This window comes from Vitis vinifera, chromosome 17, assembly GCF_030704535.1.
Source record: "Vitis vinifera cultivar Pinot Noir 40024 chromosome 17, ASM3070453v1".
NCBI lineage: Eukaryota > Viridiplantae > Streptophyta > Magnoliopsida > Vitales > Vitaceae > Vitis > Vitis vinifera.
This window is the reverse complement of record NC_081821.1, coordinates 6,167,103-6,187,119: the sequence shown is the minus strand read 5'-3', so window position 1 is coordinate 6,187,119 and position 20,017 is coordinate 6,167,103. Positions and strand designations below refer to the sequence as shown.

At 37.3% G+C, this 20,017-nt stretch overlaps 1 protein-coding gene across 4 annotated transcripts; it reads right to left on the bottom strand.

The window, feature by feature from the left end:
• Positions 1-1,910: 1,910 nt before the first annotated feature.
• On the bottom strand, positions 1,911-19,769 carry LOC104882321 (uncharacterized). 4 transcript variants are annotated; one of them, XM_010665132.3, is made up of 4 exons: positions 19,456-19,769; positions 19,256-19,374; positions 3,927-3,982; positions 1,911-3,312 (listed from the first exon to the last, which is right to left on the bottom strand). In XM_010665132.3, the coding sequence occupies exon 4, from the start codon at positions 2,845-2,847 to the stop codon at positions 2,050-2,052; it is 798 nt and encodes a 265-aa protein (XP_010663434.1). In that variant the 5' UTR covers positions 2,848-3,312; positions 3,927-3,982; positions 19,256-19,374; positions 19,456-19,769; the 3' UTR covers positions 1,911-2,049. The 4 variants fall into 4 exon arrangements, with proteins under 4 accessions (XP_010663434.1, XP_010663431.1, XP_010663432.1 ...); XM_010665129.3 differs by having other exon boundaries at positions 19,256-19,769; XM_010665130.3 differs by having other exon boundaries at positions 3,934-3,982; positions 19,256-19,769.
• Between the last annotated feature and the right edge of the window lie 248 nt (positions 19,770-20,017).

Here is a 20,017-nt window from a genome sequence, read left to right as displayed (position 1 = left end):
TACTTTTAAAGGTATATTTAATGGCTAATTTCACATGTTAATCTAATTAAAATGACCTGAATTACCTGAATATGTTTTTGAAAGCAAAAAATAAAGAATAGTTTTATGAAAATAGATAATTTTAAAATTTGTTTGACTATTTTATAAAATTAGTTTCAATTGTTTTTCTTGTTATTATTTTTTAAAAATTGATGTATGTATGTAAATTTGATTAAAAGTATGGAAATTATGGAAAAAATAGAAATAAAACTTCAAAATACTTAAAAATTAAGAAAGGTACGAAAAATATAAAGAATCCTTGTATTTTTTGTACCCTTCAAAATTTCCACTTTTTTGAATTTTTAATTTTTTTCTTACTCTCAATTATTTTTATATTGTTTCAAATGTACTAACCACACTTAGGATTGATGGAAATTATGCATAAAAAATTAAAACTTGGAAATACTTAAAGATTATAGAGGGTATAAAGAATATGAGGATCCTTCGTATCCTCCAAATTTTGTATTTTTCGAATTTTATTTTATTTTTTTCACTTCAAATAGCTATGATATTGTTGATATACACTAAGATTGATAGAATTTATGAAAAATAAATTAAAATAATAAAAAAATTGGGAGGTATGAAGAATGTGAGGAATTGTCTTTTAATTTTAATTTTCAATTATATTATTTTTTTTTCCACTTCCAATAGTGTTGATATTACTTAGGCATATTTAATCACATTGTTCACAATTTCCTCACATTTTTTATACTCTTAAAATTTTATATATTTGTCCTATTTTAATTTTTTTTTTCAAAAAATACTTTCAAAGTTTCATATAATATTCTCCATAAAAAATGGAAATTATAATAAAATTTAATAATACAATTTTTAGTTATTATTTGATAGATTATTAATTTAATTTTTAACAATAAATATTTATTTCAATTTATTTATAAATGAGTTTTTTCATAAGGTCTTAGTGTTATAACTTTTATAATAACAATAAGTATGTCGGTAATTTTGTTTTATTCTATTTTTGGTCTAAAATTCTTTTAGACAATGACTTATTCTTCTTTAAAAATCCAAGATTGTTATTTATTCAATTGAAAAGTCATACATATATTTAAAAATGTTTGACTTGTGACAAATTAGGTGGAAATAAATTCATGTAAATTGATCTCATATAGTAGATTTATATTAAATGTATTAAACCTTGTGATTTTTTATCTTTATAGTTAGTATAAGGGTTTTCGACATAATAATTCTTACATCATTTGTATGCTTATTTACCTTTCTTTTATTTTTTTCAATATTTTGGATGTTTTGTTAATTTATGATATGTTGCGGGTTTAATTAGGTTAAAAACTTTATTCTTTATTTAAATTAAATTATTAATTCTTAATCCTTATATTATAATTTTTAATTACACTCATTCACGCTATTAGATCGTGGTTTTTCAATTTTATATCATAAAATTAATAACAACTTTAATTTAAATTATTTTACAACTTTTATAAAATTATTTCTTAAATAATATAATTGGATGTTGTAAACATAGCTTAAATGTTAGGTGCATGGGATTCCTACCCCAAGATAACTTTACAGATATCGTTTTAAAAAATGGAGATATGATATCGAAAAGTACTTTGTGATACCATAAAATGACCCTAAAATTTTAAAATATTCCAACATATGATGTGACATTTCTAGAAAGTAAATTATGAGCTAATCATTTTTCTAAAGCCAATCCTCATGGGCGTACTATTTAATTTTGTCATTTTATGTGGGATTTTCAAGTTTTATGCTTCAACCCAAGCCAACTACAAAGTGAGTGTGATTGAAAAATGTGCAACACATGTGAAAGATGCCATGTTCAAAAGAATCACAGAGAAGAGAAAAAAGATAATATTGCTCTAACAATAGAAAGATGAAAAAGTGAAATAAATAGCTAGAAGACCTCAAATCATTCCAAGAGAAAAATATGAAGTTGTTTCAAAAAAAATTTATAGAAAATTGTGAGACGACATGGTATTAACTTTCATATGAGAATGCATGGCATTGAGAGCTTCAACTTGGGTCGACCGGCATCTTGAAGCGGCACAAGGGACACATGTGACTCTTCTTCAACCATTGTATGATACAGTCTCCATGATAAACATGCGAGCATGGCATCTTACTAACTTCATCTTCCAATGAAAGCTGCTCCAAGCATATCATACACTTGCCCATTGAATTTAAACCCTCCAGCTTCTCAAGCGCCTCAATGGAAGCTTTGGTTGCAGGTACAACCATGTCCACGTCCACGTCCATCCCATCCTCCAATGAATAGCTCACAACCTCATCCATAGTCTCATTCTCACCGTCTTCGAATTCATCAGAGTCATCTTCATCTTCATCTTCATCTTCATCTTCATCTTCATCCTCGTTTTCATCATCCTCGTCCTGATTCTGCTGGACCTCCTGTGGGGGACAAAACCACCGGAATGGAATCTCCGCAACCATGGCAATTACGTTCTGGCCATTGTCGGTAGTCTCATACGCCATGGCCACAGCATTAGAGTGTATCACTTGTACGACTGACGCCAGATAAAACGAATGTACCCCCACAAGAGAAAGCAAGCGAGATAGGTTGGCGAATTCAGAATTCTCACTAGTTAACAATTCGTCACCTTCAACTGCAAACGTCTCAATTCTTACGGGAACATATAGTAGTACTGTCGCCGGTTGCTTTCCGTCTAGCCAGTGGTTTTGTACTACATTCCGATCTCGAAATCCAATGAAAAATGCATGCGAGGGTGGTGGTTCATCAGGAACAGAATCAGGGGGCTGCCACATGATACATATAGGGCCAAAACAGGTGGCCATAACTAAGAAGAAAGAACAGTAGAAAGACGGGTATGGGGATGTGAACTTGAGTTTCGTTTTCAAACAACTGGTGCTATTTATAAGAAGTGAGGGGTGTCTGATGATTAGGTTTCCATTGGGGTTTATGTTAGAAAGTGTGAGTAATTTTAGATAGAGAGTAGGAAGAAGACGATGCTGCGTGGCACCTGCGGTTTTTGTAGTTGAGTGATAGTACAATGGCGCCTGATATCTGTTTGGATGAAGTTTCCTCTTCTTCAAGTGGTTTTTGTTTTATAATTCCAGGACACCTCTCCTTTTCCTCCTGCAAATCTACGTCGTCGTGATTCTCATTTCTCCACAAGCTCCAGCCTCCAGCAGTGTGTCTGTTATGATGGGCTGAATCCCACACCCTTTGATCAGTCATGTCCCAGGCAAGCAAATTGTGAGCATAGCCTACACCTACACCTGCTCTTGCCGCTGCTGCACCTGGCCAATTACCAGTTTCACCCAAACAATGAAAATTTGTTGCAAGAGAGATGATACCAACCAATAACCATTACAGAATATTCATATTCTGGAATTAAGTAATCAAAACCCAAAGCAAGAACTTAATGCATCCAGCAAACCATGATGTATAAAAATAGTTAAATGCTTTATCTATGATCCAAGATCATGCCCTAATTACCCGTTAAAGATTAAGAGTGCATTTGATAGGAAGTGTTTCTAACATTTTTAATATTTGAAGAATGAAAATTTCTAAATGTTACAAATATTGAAAACACTTCTTAAAATCAGTATCAAACGCATTTTAAGAATGTATTTAATAATAATTTTAGAAAACATTTCTAATATTTCAATAAAAATTTTTAAATATTAAAAATATCATAAGTATATCCTAAGAGCTCTAAATATGATATAATCAGAACCTCTAGGCAGTCACATCTGCATGCAGCTAGCCATGTGAGCCATGTGAACTGCCTTAACGTCCCTAGAAATTATTACAGAAACTGTAGGAATCCTAGGAGGGGTATTTATGTACCAAAACAAATTATTGGGAACCATTTTTTCATAATTTGATGAAGGTAAACACAAAAGTGTACCCTGTACCAAAATGTGGCCATCTGCACTTTGCAGCATTCAGCTGACACCTCCATGCCTGCAACCAGAGAGTATATATAATCCATGACTGAGAAATTTAAACAAAGATTCTTTTCGAGGAAGAGACACTTAAGTGGAGACATTGCCATCAAAGATGCCTTGCATGAATATTGAGTTTATCATGAACATACAAACCATCCAATTTCCAACTACTACTAATAGCAAACAAAAAAGCAAGATAAAGATCTAGTGAGATATGAGTGTCTCCAGCGATGGCACAAGAAAGTTTGCGTAGAAGTGTCATGATTGCAATGTGTGAAGAGATGGTGCGAGGATGGTGCTCGGAGGAAATGAGAGGTTCGCAGTGCGCAGAGGAAGCGAGGGGTCCGTACTGGAAATGGGTTTGGAAAAGAAGACATGGTGGGAGGATGCTCATGGGAAGCGAGGCGTCCGTACTAGAGAAGTGTTTGGATAAGAATTTGGCGGGTGTGATACAACGACCGCTTCCTAAATAATAATTAATTAATACAAAAAATTTATAGATAAAAATTGGTATACGATGACACTATTATTTCTTCTCAACACATAAGAATATTTTCATAAACTTTTTTAATAGAAAAATAAACTTCAAATCAAGTGACATTTGTATTAAAAGTATTAAAAGTATTAATGAATTTAATAATTTTTAAAAATAATTTAAAACTCAAAAAGTAAATCTACAACTAGATTTTATTAATTTTCTCATTAGGTAAAATAGATTCTAAATTAAATGAGATAAAATTAATAATTTAACTTATTTATGAATTTTTTAATTTTTAAAAATAATTTGAAAAAAAAAATCGATCCAATTAATTGCAAATTAATTTAAAACATTCGAAAGTGTTGCATCCATAACTAAGTGCTAAATGTTAGTATGTTATATAAAAAAACTTAACTTATTTATATGTTAAAAAAGTTCAAAATTATTTAGTTTTAAATAAAATATTATTACAATTTTCTAAAAGTATTATTATTTATTTTTAAGAAAAAAAAACATCAATTATGCTTTAAAGAAGATATTAGTATCCATATATTTCTAACATGTCCTGAGATAATATATTTTCTTATAAAAAAATCTAATATATAATTTCATTATTACATTATTATTCATTTTTTTACTAAAAACCATTTATTTTTAATATATTTATAATTACAAAACTATTTTCATTTCTAATAGCACTTGAATGAAATCAAATTTATTATGATTTTATAAAATCAAAATAGAAAATTTATTTTTAAAATAAACAAGTTTTTTATTTTTTGTTTTTTGAAAAAAAAAATATATATATTTTAAAAACAACTAATCAAACATCCTTATTTATATAAAATATTAAAAAATTATGTTTATATTTTAATTAAAAATAATTTTTAAAAACAACCATCAGAAATCATGACCAAACCCAAACAGACCTTAGCTTTCTTCAATTAGATGGCATTACAGGAGAGGATTTTGGCAATCCTCCAACCTAGGAGGAGAGGCTGCATCTTTATCAATTGATGATTTCTTTGCAAATCAGAGGAGATTTCTTCTATACCTCCTCTGTATGAATTTTGCCCCATTAGACATTCCATATTGCCTAAGAACTAAACAATTGAACATTGCTTGAGAGAAGTAAAGACAATTTCTTTGATTCTCAACAGGTTCCTTGAATTCATAATGTCATCAGAATCTAAAACTTTAGCATGGAAATTTTTGTAAGAAAATCTGGAGGAAGAAAAACATCAAGCACACCTCAAGCACCAACTCAGAACCTCATGCAGAGCTGATGAAATCCTCATTAGGAAACAAGAGAACAATTTTCCAGTTGCATCGAACTCCAAAAGAGGAATAACATTGAATAAACTGATGACACTCAAATAAAATGATGTGCAGCACTTTGCACTTCCTAGCTTGAACTTCTTCCCCATCTATGAGTGTCTTTCCTTTTTTAGGTTTAATTCTTCAGAATGTTTTATTGACTTCATGCCACCAAACAAAAAAAAGGGCAGATGCAATTTGTTTTCCACAGACCTTGCACTGAATGTCCTTGCGAGTAACAAAAACCGACACCCATTGGGAACTGAAACTCGAATATTTTCATTCACTGATTCATCATTATCGACATTGAAATTCTCTCCTTGTTTGTAACAGAAACCAAGTTCATCAAGACCAACTTCAGTTTCTTTGAAAAACTTGTGAAGAACTTACCATTAAGTTCTCAATGATCTTTGATCCTGAATCTTCAATTGGTAAGTCCAATAGACAATGTACTCATAGGGTATCCAAAAACCCTGTCTGGGGTATAATGGGAGGTTGCCAAATCACATGAAAAAAAATTCTCATTCAAAGGTTCGGTGTTGGCTCTATAGGAAATAACAAAATGCTGCTGGTGTCATCTAATTAAGGAATATCTATTACTTGAAAGGATACAAGACCAATGATGACCCGTGGTCAAGGATGCTTAGAAATCGATAAATAGCATGTCCATTAAATGAGTGCAGCAGAAACAAGAGATTGGTGAGTAGCAAGAAAAGAAAGGACTACATACAGAGCACCACAATTTGAAGAGAAAATGAGAAAAAGTTGCCTCAGATTGTCTAGTCATTTGAAATCAAGAGCAATCACAACCCCAACATCGAGTAACTTAATTCAAGTTGAAGCTACTAAATGATAATAGGAAAGAATAGGTATCAGAGGATTGCAAGAGATGTTGATCTTATGGGAACAATTTTCTTACTTCATATAGTTTGTCATTATTCAAAAAAATGAAGCCACAAAAAATCCTAGAAGTTAAAAAAGGCAGGCCATGCATTAATATTTTATACAGGGTTCACCATGTCACCATAACCAGCTCACTCAACAAATTCGGCCTCAGACAAATTTGGCCCATAGTTTCAGTATTACAGTTTTGATAACTTCTTGAGAATTCATATAAAAAGATTACAATCTTTTAAAGCAGCAGGACACATAGCATAGTGATGATTGTAACCAACCTCAATGCGAAAAAGGAAAATGATTTTTCTACAAGTATTGAAAAAGGCAAATCAGCAATATTACTATTACTTATCCAGCATAAGTTTTCATGATATCATTTACATAAATTCACTATTTATTAAATTAAAAGGAGGCAAGGCGCACAACAATAAGCTTCATGGGATTTGCTATGTAATTTCCACCAGCATGTTTTACAAACTCTGCTGGAGTGAGAAAGCCAACATGGCAAAAAATATACAATACTAAACATCCTGTCGAACACAATACCCATTGGACCTGGTACATGTAACTGCACATTGTTTTATGATTTCCAAATCATTGTCATGATTACCCTTCTCAAAACTGACTAAACAATGGCTAATGTAATGAAAATCATTGTAGACCCCAGTGGAAAAACGCTAGAAAGATTTTTGTGAAAGTATTTAAAGAGGCAATCAAACATGATGGTGGGGGTGACTTGGTAAGTCCTGTGAGATATATTACTAATCACACCTCCTCATAGATGGTGAAAATGTAAGAAGGATCTCATGAAACTCAAATGTAAATGCTAGTATAATATCAGTGATGGCTGCTTAGGAGATGAATAAAGAAGCAAGTACTGTGTTTCCTTAAGGATCTTGCTAGACTCCATTAATTCAATAGAGGCAACCTTGGAAGCTTAAATGTACAAGCATTTATTTTTGTTGCGGAGTATGGAAATTCATATGCAAGGCTCATAAAATAAACATTAAACATAGAAAACAGCACATATACTAGGACATAAGTGATTTAACAAAACCCTAGAATGGTGACTATAAGTGCCAATCCCACTCAAAAAAGATAGAAGGATATTTATTTATAAATATTCTAAAGCCCATACTTGATATTCATAAAAATATTTTGACACATATCCAATGGGAGTGAATACATATAATCATGAAAGTACTATGTCACACATGCATGTTTGTTGCAAATAAATATAATTTTCTAGCACAAAAACAAATTTGTTTTTATAATTAATTGCTTCCATGGTCTTTTCAATTAAAATGCTCAACCAAATGTTCTAAAAGGAACATTACCATAGTGTTTACATTTGTCATTGTAACTTTCTCACTCAAACTAAATTTGTCAAACATAATAGAAATGACACAAATGACACACTAAGTCCTAGAGGCATTTTAACATCACCTTTTTATTCCGAAAGGTGGAGGGAAAAAAGGACGATGGGTGACCATGGCAGAGAAAATTCAACAAATGGAAGGAGCTATGGGCAGAAAAGCAAATAAGCAAGAAGCAAGGGTAGTGGGGAAATTAGATTTGGAGAGATCGTTTGCGGAAGTAGCGAAGAGACCAAGTTGGAGGGTTAATAACTCAGTCAGAGTGAAGGTTAGAAGGGAGGAAACACTCGAAAACCTGTGGAAATTGGAACATTGCATTGTTGCGAGCTGGAAATCTAGTGCAGAAGGAGGAGAGGATATGGAGAAACTAGGGAGATTAATGGCAAACTCTTGGGGGCTAAAAGGAAATTTAGGGCTGGCAAGACTGGAGAAGAATAGGGTCTTGTTGGAGTTTGAAGCCTTGGAAGAAGCAAGACGTGTTCTATCCTCAGGGAAACGTTTGTTGGGAGGGCACTAGTTGGGACTGGAACACTAGAACCCTAGGACCGGGTGTTGGGTAGAGGAAGAGTTAAGAAAGGAAGTCTGGGTCAAAATCGTCGGACTCCCAATCTCGTTGTGGAATCCGACAATTTTGAGAAGAGTGGGAGACGAGTGTGGGGGCTTCGTCGCAATTGCTCCACAGACGGAGAAGTTGGGGGATCTCCAGTGAGCTCGAATCTTGGTAAAAACGAATGAAGGTTTTATGCCGAGTGGGTTGGAGATCGAAGTTAGGGAGTTTGTCTACTACCTTATGCTTTGGTGGGAGCTAAGACCGAAGCTGAGGAAAGAATTGGTGGATGGTGGTGAAGTGTCGGGGCGAAAAAGTGGTGAGGTTAGGGGTGAAGTTGTTTCACGCGTGGAGGAAGAGTCGGGGAGCACGAGGCTCGAGACGCTGGTGATGGGTGCGCAAGAGAATGGGTTGGGCCAGGAGTTTGAAAATCGGGCCCAAGACTCGGCGACCCGGAACTGGGCTGATGTGATGGCGCATGGGCCTCCTGCATCAGGCCTGATCGTGGGCTCAAAGGATGCGAGGAGGGCTGGCGGGCCTTTCTTGCAAAATAAAACTTTGGGCTTAAAGTTAAAAGAAGTGGTGGCTGTCGCAGATGGGTCAGAGGCAGGCCCATCGACTAGGTGGAGGGCTAAAAAGGTGGACTGCTCAAAGCGAGTTGGGTTTGATGGGCTAGAAAGGGTCAGCCCAGTCACGCCCCTAGCCTAGGCTTTAAGTAAAGGCCCGCGGGAGAAGGCCTGTCTTCTAGAATGCAACATTTCCAGGAGCGTGAACTTCTCAAAGTTGGAGCCCTTTGTTGCCTGGGAAACTAAGGACTTCAGGAAGCAGCAGTTGAAAGTTAGCCACTCAGAGATAGACTGGGCTCTTGAAGAGGAAGCTCTGAGGTATGGGTCGGTTTCTTATTCTAAGGGAAAAAGGGTTTTGGGGGTTTCTCATCTTAATTCTCTTTCTTTTGATTGGGCTCCGGAGGGGGAGTTTTACGGTCGTTCTGAGATTATAGGGGAGGAATTCCGGAGTGAGAACACAATGTGGTTGACAGCGGAGGAGGGGCCTAATGAGGATGGCAATGGCTACTGGGTCTTGGAAGAAGATAATAGAATCAGCGATAAGGCCAGGGGTGCGGAGGGGGATTCTGGCATGTCTGAGACCCAAGTTGAGAGAAATGAGAATGAGGAAAAATGGGAGGAAAGTAGCTTGGCAAAATTCAGCCACTTTCTTGGATTCCCGACAGAGGGATTGGAAAAGGAAATTTTGAGCTTCTTGATTAAAATCAGAAAGAGATGGGAGAGGATACACAGCAAAGAACTTCTAGAGAAGTCAAAGTTCGAAAGGGAATTAAAGAGGTTGGAGTGCTCTATGAATTACGAGGGGGGAAATAAGCAGAAAGGCCTCTCATAGGGCAAAGGGAGTCAAATCGTAGTAATCCAATGAAGTTAAAGGTTCTAAGTTGGAATGTGAGAGGAGTAAACGATAGGTCCAAAAGGAAAATTATCAAGACTTTCATAAGGAACCAAAAGGTTGATTTACTATGTATCTAGGAGACAAAAATTCAATCTATGTCGAAGGGTGTTGTGAGAAGTTTAGGCTCGGGGAGATTTTTAGATTGGAGAGCTCTAGATGCAGAGGGGACTGCGGGAGGTATCCTGATCTGCTGGGATAAAAGGTCGCTTGACATTTTGGATTGAAAGGAGGACCAATTCTCCTTATCCTGCAGGTTCAGGAATGTAGAAGATGGGGTTGTCTGGGTGTTCACGGGAGTTTATGGTCCGTTTACAAAAGTGGAAAGGGAATGTCTTTGGGAAGAATTTGGGGCGATTAGAAGTCTTTAGAAAGACCCCTGGTGCCTAGGGGGGGATTTTAACATCACTCTCCTCCAAATGGAAAGGAGTAGCTAGAGGAGAATAACTTCAAAGATGAGGAGATTTGCTGAGATTGTTGATGAGTTAGGGCTGGTAGACCTTCCGTTACAGGGGGGCAGTTCACCTGGAGTAGGGGTCCTAATAACCAATCCTGGGCTAGACTGGACAAGTTTCTCGTGTCCTCTAGCTGGTTAGATCATTTCAGTGGAGTGTTCCAAAGCAGGCTGCCCCAACCTGTTTCTGATCACTTCCCAGTTCTTCTTGTGGGGGGTGGGATAAGAAGAAGCCCTTCTCCTTTCAGGTTCGAAAATATGTGGCTCAAGGTTGAGGGATTCAAAGACCTTATTCGAAGCTGGTGGGGCGGGATGGAGGTCAGGGGCAGTGCTAGCTATATACTGGCTGTTAAGATGAAGGGAATCAAACAGAATTTGAAAGTATGGAATAGAGAGGTGTTTGGGAGGTTGGACTGTAACAAATCTTCAGCCCTACAGCAAGTGGATTTCTGGGACCGGGTGGAAAGTGAAAGAAGTCTGACAGTGAAGGAAACGGAGTTTAAAAAGGAAGCAAAAGATAGCTATAAAAAGTGGGTGCTTCTAAAAGAAATTCATTGGAAACAACTATCAAGGGAGGTCTGGCTAAGAGAAGGGGATAGAAATACGGGCTTTTTCCATCATATGGCAAATGTCCATCGTAGAAACAACTCCTTGGACAGAGTTAAGATTAATGGGGAGTGGCTCTCTGAGAAGCAAGAAGTGAGGGAAGGAATTGCTAATGCTTTTCAGCAGTCGCTTTCAGAAGATAGGGGATGGGAGGCGGATATTGGGAGGATTCAGCTAGACCGGATCAGTCAGCAAGAAGCGGAGAATCTGGAGCTTTCTTTTTCAAAGAATGAGGTTCATTCGGCCTTGATGGAGATGAATGGAGACAAAGCTCCTGGGCCAGATGGCTTTACTGTGGCCTTTTGGCAAAGCTGTTGGGACTTCGCTAAGGAGGAGATTATGGAAATGTTTAAGGAATTCCACAAGCATAGTTCGTTTCTTAAGAGTCTCAATAACACTTTCCTGGTCCTGATTCCTAAGAAAGGTGGGGCAGAGGATCTAGGAGACTTTAGACCTATCAGCCTTTTGGGGGAGCTTTATAAGCTGTTGGCTAAAGTGTTAGCTAATAGGCTCAAGAAAGTGGTAGGAAAGGTGGTCTCCCCTACCCAGAATGCCTTTGTGATGGGAAAACAAATTCTTGATGCTTCCTTAATTGCCAATGAGGTGATAGACTCGTGGCAGAAAAGAAAAGAGAAGGTGCTCATCTGCAAATTGGATATAAAGAAAGCCTATGACAGCATTAACTGGCGGTTTTTGTTGAAGGTTTTGCAAAAAATGGGTTTTGGGCCAAAGTGGTTGGGGTGGATGTGGAGTTGCTTATGATTAGCCAAATTTTCAGTATTGGTTAATGGGGTTCCAGCTGGTTTTTTCCCAAGTTCTAAGGGGCTTAGACAAGGAGACCCCCTATCTCCCTACCTTTTCGTGATGGGAATGGAAGTGTTGGATGTTCTCATTAGGAAAGCTGTTGAGGGGGGATTCCTTTCAGGATGTAACATTCGGGGTGGTAGAAGATCCCCCATGAACATCTCCCATTTATTCTTTGTTGATGATACAATTGTGTTCTGTGAGGCTAGCAAAGAGCAGTTAACTCATTTAAGTTGGATCCTATTCTGGTTTGAAGCTGCTGCAGGTCTGAGGATTAATTTGGCAAAAAGTGAAATCATCCCAATTGGGGAGGTGGACGAGGTTGAAGGGCTAGCAGTGGAGTTGGATTGCAGGGTGGGATCCTTGCCCTCTCAGTACTTGGGGTTGCCCTTAAGGGCTCCTAGTAGGGCCATCTCTGTGTGGCATGGGGTGGAAGAGAGAATGAGGAGGAGACTTGCACTTTGGAAACGACAGTATATCTCTAAAGGGGGGAGAATTACCCTCATAAAAAGTACTCTGGCTAGCATGTCAATCTATCAAATGACTCTTTTCCGAATGCCCAAGATTGTTGCTAGAAGGTTAGAGAAAGTTCAAAGGGACTTCCTGTGGAGGGGGGGGAACTTCGAGGGAAAAATCCATCTAGTTAATTGGGAGGTGGTTTGTATGGATAAGAATAAGGGGGGGCTAGGTCTGAGGAAGCTAGCCCTGTTGAACAAAGCCTTGCTAAGTAAGTGGATATGGAGATATGCTTGTGAAAATGACAGCCTTTGGAAACAAGTAATCATGACGAAGTATGGGCAAGAGGGTCTTGGATGGAGGACAAAGGAGGTCAATGGGGCGGCTGGAGTAAGGGTTTGGAAGGAGATCTTGAAAGAATCTGATTGGTGTTGGAGTAATATGGCGCTCTTAGCTGGGAAAGGCACAAAAATCAGATTCTGGACAGATATTTGGTGTACTGATACAACGCTGTCCCATTGCTTCCCCCACCTTTTTGTCATGGTTGCTCATAGGAATGCAACGGTGGAGGAAATGTGGGACCAAAATTCTGGTCAAGGAGGTTGGAATCTAATTTTTTTGAGAACTTCAATGATTGGGAGCTGGATATGGTAGGGGACTTGATCCATGCTTTGAGGGGTCATACGCCCTCTTTGGAGGAAGACTCAGTTTTGTGGAAGGGAGGAAGAAATGGACAGTTCAAGATCAAGGAGGCGTATAGCCTGCTGGAGAATCCTAATGAAACCGTTTTCCCTTCAAGAAGCATCTAGGTAGATAGAGTTCCTACCAAAGTCGCTTTCTTCGCTTGGGAGGCGACGTGGGGGAAGGTGCTTACTCATGATAGGCTCCAGAAAAGAGGGTTACAACTCCCAAATTGCTGTTTTTTGTGTGGTTGTGAAGAAGAAAGTGTAAATCATATTCTTATACACTGTATAGTGGTCAGAGTCTTGTGGGATATTGTTCTTGGGTTAGTAGATGTTAAGTGGGTCTTTCCAGAAACTGTAAAAGAGGTTTTAATTAGCTAGAGGGGCCCTTTTGTGGGGAAGAAAAGGAAAGAGGTTTGGAAATCCATCCCGTTGTGTATTTTTTGGACGGTTTGGAAGAAGAGAAATAGATTAGCCTTTAGGGGGAGTGTGCTGAATATTCAGTATTTAAAGAATTTTTTTGTTTGTAATTTATGGAGCTGGGCTAGATTGTATATAGGTGAGGAGGCTCTATCCCTTATAGGCTTTTTGGAGTGGTTAGCATCCACTTAAGGGGTGGTGAGTTTCTATTGGTTTTTTGTTTTGAGGCCTTAGCCGCCTTGTATACCACCTGTATGCTTTGTGGCTTTTTGCCTCTTCTTTAATGAATTTTTGTTTTACTTATAAAAAAAAAACATCACATTTTCATAAATCATGAATGTGTATGGAGCATCTTATTAATAGGTTTTAGCATGATGAGTTTTAATTAAAACTGCATTAGTTCTACATAGACAATCTTGGAAGTTCTAATAGATAAGCATCCACTCTGACTTTTGAGGGCCATAGGTAGCAATAGGAAAACTGCTACTTCCTACAGAACTCATCTAGAGGTCAATATAAAAGGATTAAAGTTTAAGAATGTAGCACACATGAAACTAGGATAGAAGTAATAAGAAAAAGGAAAAAGATTTTTTGTATAACAATTCCACAAAAAGAGAACTTTGTTACACATATATAATGTGAGCTTATATTATATGATTGAGAAGTATTGTCACATGTGCATGTTTCATGTAAATGCAAGTGATTTGCTATGAAAATATGATTGAGAAGTATTGTCACAAGTGCATGTTTCATGTAAATACAAGTGATTTGCTAGCACAAATTTGTATTCTACTTGGTTGCTTCCATGGTCTTTTCTATGAAAATATCTAACCAAATATTCTGAAGGGAAAATCATAGGTTTGTATTTGTCATGATATTTTTTTATTCCAGCTAAATTTAACAAATATGTTGGTAGGGAATTGAGAGTTATAACAAGAAGAAAATTAGTGTTGTCTATGAAAGCTAAAGGTTGCATACGAAAAGGTTTAATTTATGAAAGCAACACATGCACTCATTTTTGTCACCCTTTTTATTACTTGTGTGAGTAAAAAGACCAATGCAAACACGTCATCAAATATAAAAAATTTCATAAATGCTCAATGTGTGCATGTAAATGTGTTTTTTATAGGCAAAAGAGTAATAAATTAACAAGCGCCAAAAAAGACCACACAAAGTACATAAGAAGCATGTAGGTGTTCTTCAAAGCAAAAAAAAACGAAAAAAAAGGACAAAAAAATACTCTCCCCTTATTGGTAGCCTAACCCAATGACAAAATCAAACATGGAAAAGGACCTAACCCCTAATTCTTCTTTAGTCTACTCTAAAAGGTTACACATAAAAGAAAATTTAAGCTTGTGATTTGATAACTCAACATTTTTAAATGCTCTTCTATTTCTCTATTTCCAAAGAGTCCAAAACAAACAAAAATGAGCAAAATTCTAGCCTTCTTTCTCTTCTTTACGACAAAACAATTGTATCAACTTATAAGTGTTGATACAGTGAAGGAGGATGTGTTCACTAGATTCCTTATTGCTTTTGCACAAAAAACATTTGTTCACCAACATCCAACCTCTTCTCTTCAAGTTGTCCATAGACTCACTTTTATTGGAGCCCATGAATTCCATATATGTTAGACCCATCGGGAATTACTCTAAACTCAATAGAGAAGGGGGAACAATGTGGTCTACGATCAAGGTATGAAAGGCTCGAAAAGGAGCAAAGAAGGGAGTTGTGCACCTCTGCCCCATCTTACTAATAATCATGAAGGGCTTTGATGCCAGCCAGCCAACAAGCACACTCTTGTAGTTGTTGGGAAATAGGGTGTGAAGCACCTTGCTTTTTAGTATTTTAATAATAATAAGAAGAAGAAGCTCCCCTTACTGTCAAAATATTGTGTGAATGGCCGAATGCCTTGGCCTTGAGATTTGTATATTATATATAGACTTTACAAGGATGCTATACATGGAAAGCAAATAAAAGCAAATAAATTCCAGCATGATTCTAGCCCTATATATGTAAACTATAATCTGTCAAATAATGTATGCTAACTGTACAAAATAATAAATGGAGAAATAAGGAAACAATTGTGGGCTAAAATAAGAAAAGAAGTGTGGGCTAAAATAAGGAAAGAAGTGTGGACAGCAAAGCTGTCCTTTGACAGCCCCCCTCAAATTGATGCAGGTTGATCAATAAGCATCAATTTGCTACTTAGCAAGCAATGTCGATGACAAGGGAGAGCCTTGGTGAAGATATCAGCAATTTGTAAGTCAGTGGAAATATGTGGAAGAGTGATAACACGAGCTTCATAGGCTTCACGGATAGAGTGACAATCCACTTCAATATGCTTTGTGCGCTCATGATAGACAGGATTGGCCGTGATCTGAATAGCACTTGTATTATCGGCATGTAGAGGTGTAGGATCGGTCTCAGAAAAATCTAACTCCGCAAGCAAACCTCGAAGCCAAATGATTTCAGAACAAGCAAGAGACATCGCCCGGGACTCAGATCCCGTAGATGACTTAGAGACTCTGTCTTGCTTCTTACTTTTCACAAACATCTTAAACTAAAACTGGGCTAGAGTCCGAGAGCCCCTAGGGCTAAATCCGAGAGCCCCTAGGGCTAAATCCGAGAGCCCCTAGGGCTAAATCCGAGAGCCCCTAGGGCTAAATCCGAGAGCCCTTAGGGCTAAATCCGAGAAAACCCAAAGAAAAACCTAGAAAGCGTGTAAACTCTAGGTTCAAAATACAAGCTCTGATACCATGTCAAAATATTGTGTGAATGACCGAATGTCTTGGCCTTGAGATTTGTATATTATATATAGACTTTACAAGGATGCTATACATGGAAAGCAAATAAAAGCAAATAAATTCCAGCATGATTCTAGCCCTATATATGTAAACTATAATCTGTCAAATAATGTATGCTAACTGTACAAAATAATAAATGGAGAAATAAGGAAACAATTGTGGGCTAAAATAAGAAAAGAAGTGTGGGCTAAAATAAGGAAAGAAGTGTGGACAGCAAAGCTGTCCTTTGACACTTACCTCCTCATCAAACAAGGCTTAATATGTTATCCATTGGCGTTGTCTCCCGTGACTCACTCAAGTGAAGAAAGAGAAGATAACGACCATCCTAGAATAAATAAATAAAATAACTGAAAACTTGCCTCCCTTCGCAACCATCCACATTGCCTTGTCACCTACTTTCCTACTCACTGATGGTCCTTGCAATCTTAAAGAAAGCTTCAGTACAATTTAACTCCTAGTCATAGAGATTTCTTAACACATTGACAACATTAAGATAATACAGTGGTTGGGCCATTTGACGGAAATGGAAGGCTTTTCCCCTATAAGAGAAGACCTTATGGAGTAAAGGGAAGTGCATAAATTCTTGGAAAAAAGGGACATGGGCTCCAATGCCCCCTCCATCTTCAACCTGCTCCCATGCATAGAAAAACTCAAGCATCCTTTGAGGTAGCTATATAGCAAATAAAGATGGGAAAGAGGTCCTCAGAGGGATGTCCCCATACCAAATATCCCTTCAAAATCTGACCCTTCTTCCATTGCCCATAACAAAAGAAATCTTACTTTTGAAAGCACCCCACCTTCTCCTTATAGCCTTCCACAACCCTATGTCATACCCCTCCCTCATCTCCATAGAGCACCAACCCCCACTTATTCCCCAAACTTGCCTATGGCTACCTACTTCCACAAATGCTCCATTTTTTATGTGAACGTCCAACACCACTTGCCTAGGAAAGCTTCATTTAATACAAAAAGATTTTGAATGCCCATCCCTCTTTCCTTCTTTGGCTTACAAGCTTTGACCCAATTCCCCAAGTGATGGCTTATTTTCAAGAGATCCACCTCCCCGAAGAAAGTCCCTTTGAATTTTTTCCATTCTACAACACACCTCTCTTGGAATAACAAAAATGGGCATGAAATAAATGAGAAGACTAGACAAGGTACTTTGATTTAATTCAACCACCCTCCCTTTTGATAAGTATTGTCTCTTCCACTGTACAAACCTTCTTTGAAGATTTAAAAACAACACCCAAAGGAAGAGTGAGATATTTGGAAGGTTGTGACCCCACCCTATGCCCTAAAATGTCCACCAACTCCTCCACATTAAGAACCCTTCCTATTGGGATCAACTCATTTTTTTCTAGGTTGATCTTCAGCCCAAATATTCAAACCATATCAAAATCCAATAAAGATACACCATTGGTCCTTAGAAGCTTAAAAGGAAAAAAATAAATAAAAAATCAATGTATCATCTACAAACAAAAGGTGAGATACCTCTACTCCGTCGCCACCTCTACCTCCCGCCTTAAAACCTAATATGAATCCTTCTCCCTAGCTCTCTTAAGAAGAAAGCTAAGAGTCTTCATTACCAAAACAAATAAATAAGGAGAAAGAGGGTCTCCTTGCCTTAACCCTCTAGGGCTATGAAAAAAATCAGTTGGAATCCCATTGACAAGTACTGAATATATTTAGCTGCAAAAAATGCACTAATTAATCCACCCAATCCACTTATGGCCAAAACCCATCTTCTCCAAGATCACCAACAATAAGCTCCAATTTACATGATTAAAGGCCTTCTCTATATCAAGCTTACATAGAATAGCATTAGAACCACTCTTTAACCTCAAATCAATGGCCTCAATTGCAATAAGGACGGCTTAAAGAATTTGTCTCCCTTTGACAAAGGCATTTTGAGAAATAGAGACCATCCTATCCATCACTTTTTCAAGCCTAATTGCTAGATCCTTCACCAGTAACTGTACGTGCTTCCCAACAAGCTAATAGACCTAATATCCTTCAAGTGTTCTGCTCCACCCTTTTTTGGAATTTAAGACTAAAACAGTAGCGTTCAAACTTCTTCAAATAACCCTTGTTCATAGAATTCACCGAAGAAATCCATTACTTCACCCTTAACAAAGTCCTAAAACATATGCCAAAAAGCCATAATAAACCCATAGGACCTGGGGCTTGTCCCTATTCAAAGTCAGAAGTGCTGAAAAGACTTCCTCCTCTGAGAAAGGAATCTCCAAACACCTAGCCTCCTTGAGACTCAAAGGATGACCCATTAATACTAGGTCGTCAATCACAGTTTTCAGCAAAGAGATGTTGATATGCATTAGACACCCCCTCCTTGATCTCCTCCTCACCGGACAATCAGCTCCCATCCACTCTTACTCTGGCCAAAAAGTTTCTCCTACAGTATGCATTCGCCATTCTGTGATAGAATTTTTGTCCTTTAAAGATGCTGACAATGGTTAATGGAGATACAGGAACGGTTAGGATCAGTGATCTAGACAAATTGCCATCCATTGTCACACCCAATATCACAACCAAGTACAGGGAATCAATGATGGAGATTTTCCCCTACTGAGAGTCTTTAAGGAGAAGGAAGTCATTAATCTTCAAGGAAGGAACCTGAAAAAATTTATCATCAGCCCACCAACGGGGGAGTATTAACCAAATGAATGGTATCAGAGCAGAAAAGTGAAGCTCCTAAACTATGTTGTTGTTGCACATCCTATTTCACTACCCAACCAAACTGGTTTCCAGTTTTTCAGTTTTTGCTAATGTCATTTTCTCTATTTGGTTAAAACGAATTTTGGTTTCACCCTTTTCCCCCCTAATCTGTGAACCGGCAAGAAGAAGCTGTTTTTTCCATCAAAGCATTCCAACACCAGGATTCAAAGACAGAAGTGAAATTTAAAGGCTCACATTTACAAAGAGGATTCAAAAGTTGCATTGTTATTTACTCTGCAAATCGAAAACGCACCTCTAAAAATCATTCTTAGCCATAGCCAAAAGCATCTCACTTTCTCCATTTAGCCGTCTCTCAGTTCAATTCAAACGCAAGAAATTCCGTTGATTAAAGAAACGCCCAGCAATCAGTCCCTACCCAAACATCAAATTCAAAACCGCCCTTGATTTTACTGGCAAAGAGAGACCCTTTTGTATGCCATGGGCAAAACTCACCTCTTAAACACCATTCTTCAGTGGAGCTAAACCATGCCGTTCCTCTTTCTCCGTTTCTCCGTTTCTCCGTTCTTCGTTTCTCCGTTTCGTCTCACTTTTGCCTCCGTCTCTATCCGCTCCACATAATCTCACTCGATTCGAAGAGACCCAGGAACCCACTACCCATAACTTGACGACGAAAGATTGAGCGGAACAAGTTCCAAAATCACAAAGAGGATTTTTTTAGGGTTTTGATTTTGAATCTTCCATTCAGCCAAGACTCCAAAACGCACAGCTTTGTATGTTCCGAAACCACAACTCTCACACTATTTACTATCTAGTGGCTACCGAGTCGACGCGACCAGCTTTGAGTCTTTGACCGTCACATGCGAGTTTTTCACAGAATAATATTTTTTTTAAAAATTATTAAATCATATTTAGATTTTTTTTCAAAATATCCATTAAATTAATATTTTACATCTCATCAACATTCACATTTTTTTTACCACAAACTAATTTTAATTATAAAGTCCTCAGAGCTAATCACTATTATTTTAACATTAAAAAAACGCATAAATAAATG

Bases quoted from the DNA above. Each gene is read 5' to 3' on its own strand.
- LOC104882321 (XM_010665129.3), bottom strand. From the start codon at position 2,847: ATGGCCACCTGTTTTGGCCCTATATGTATCATGTGGCAGCCCCCTGAT.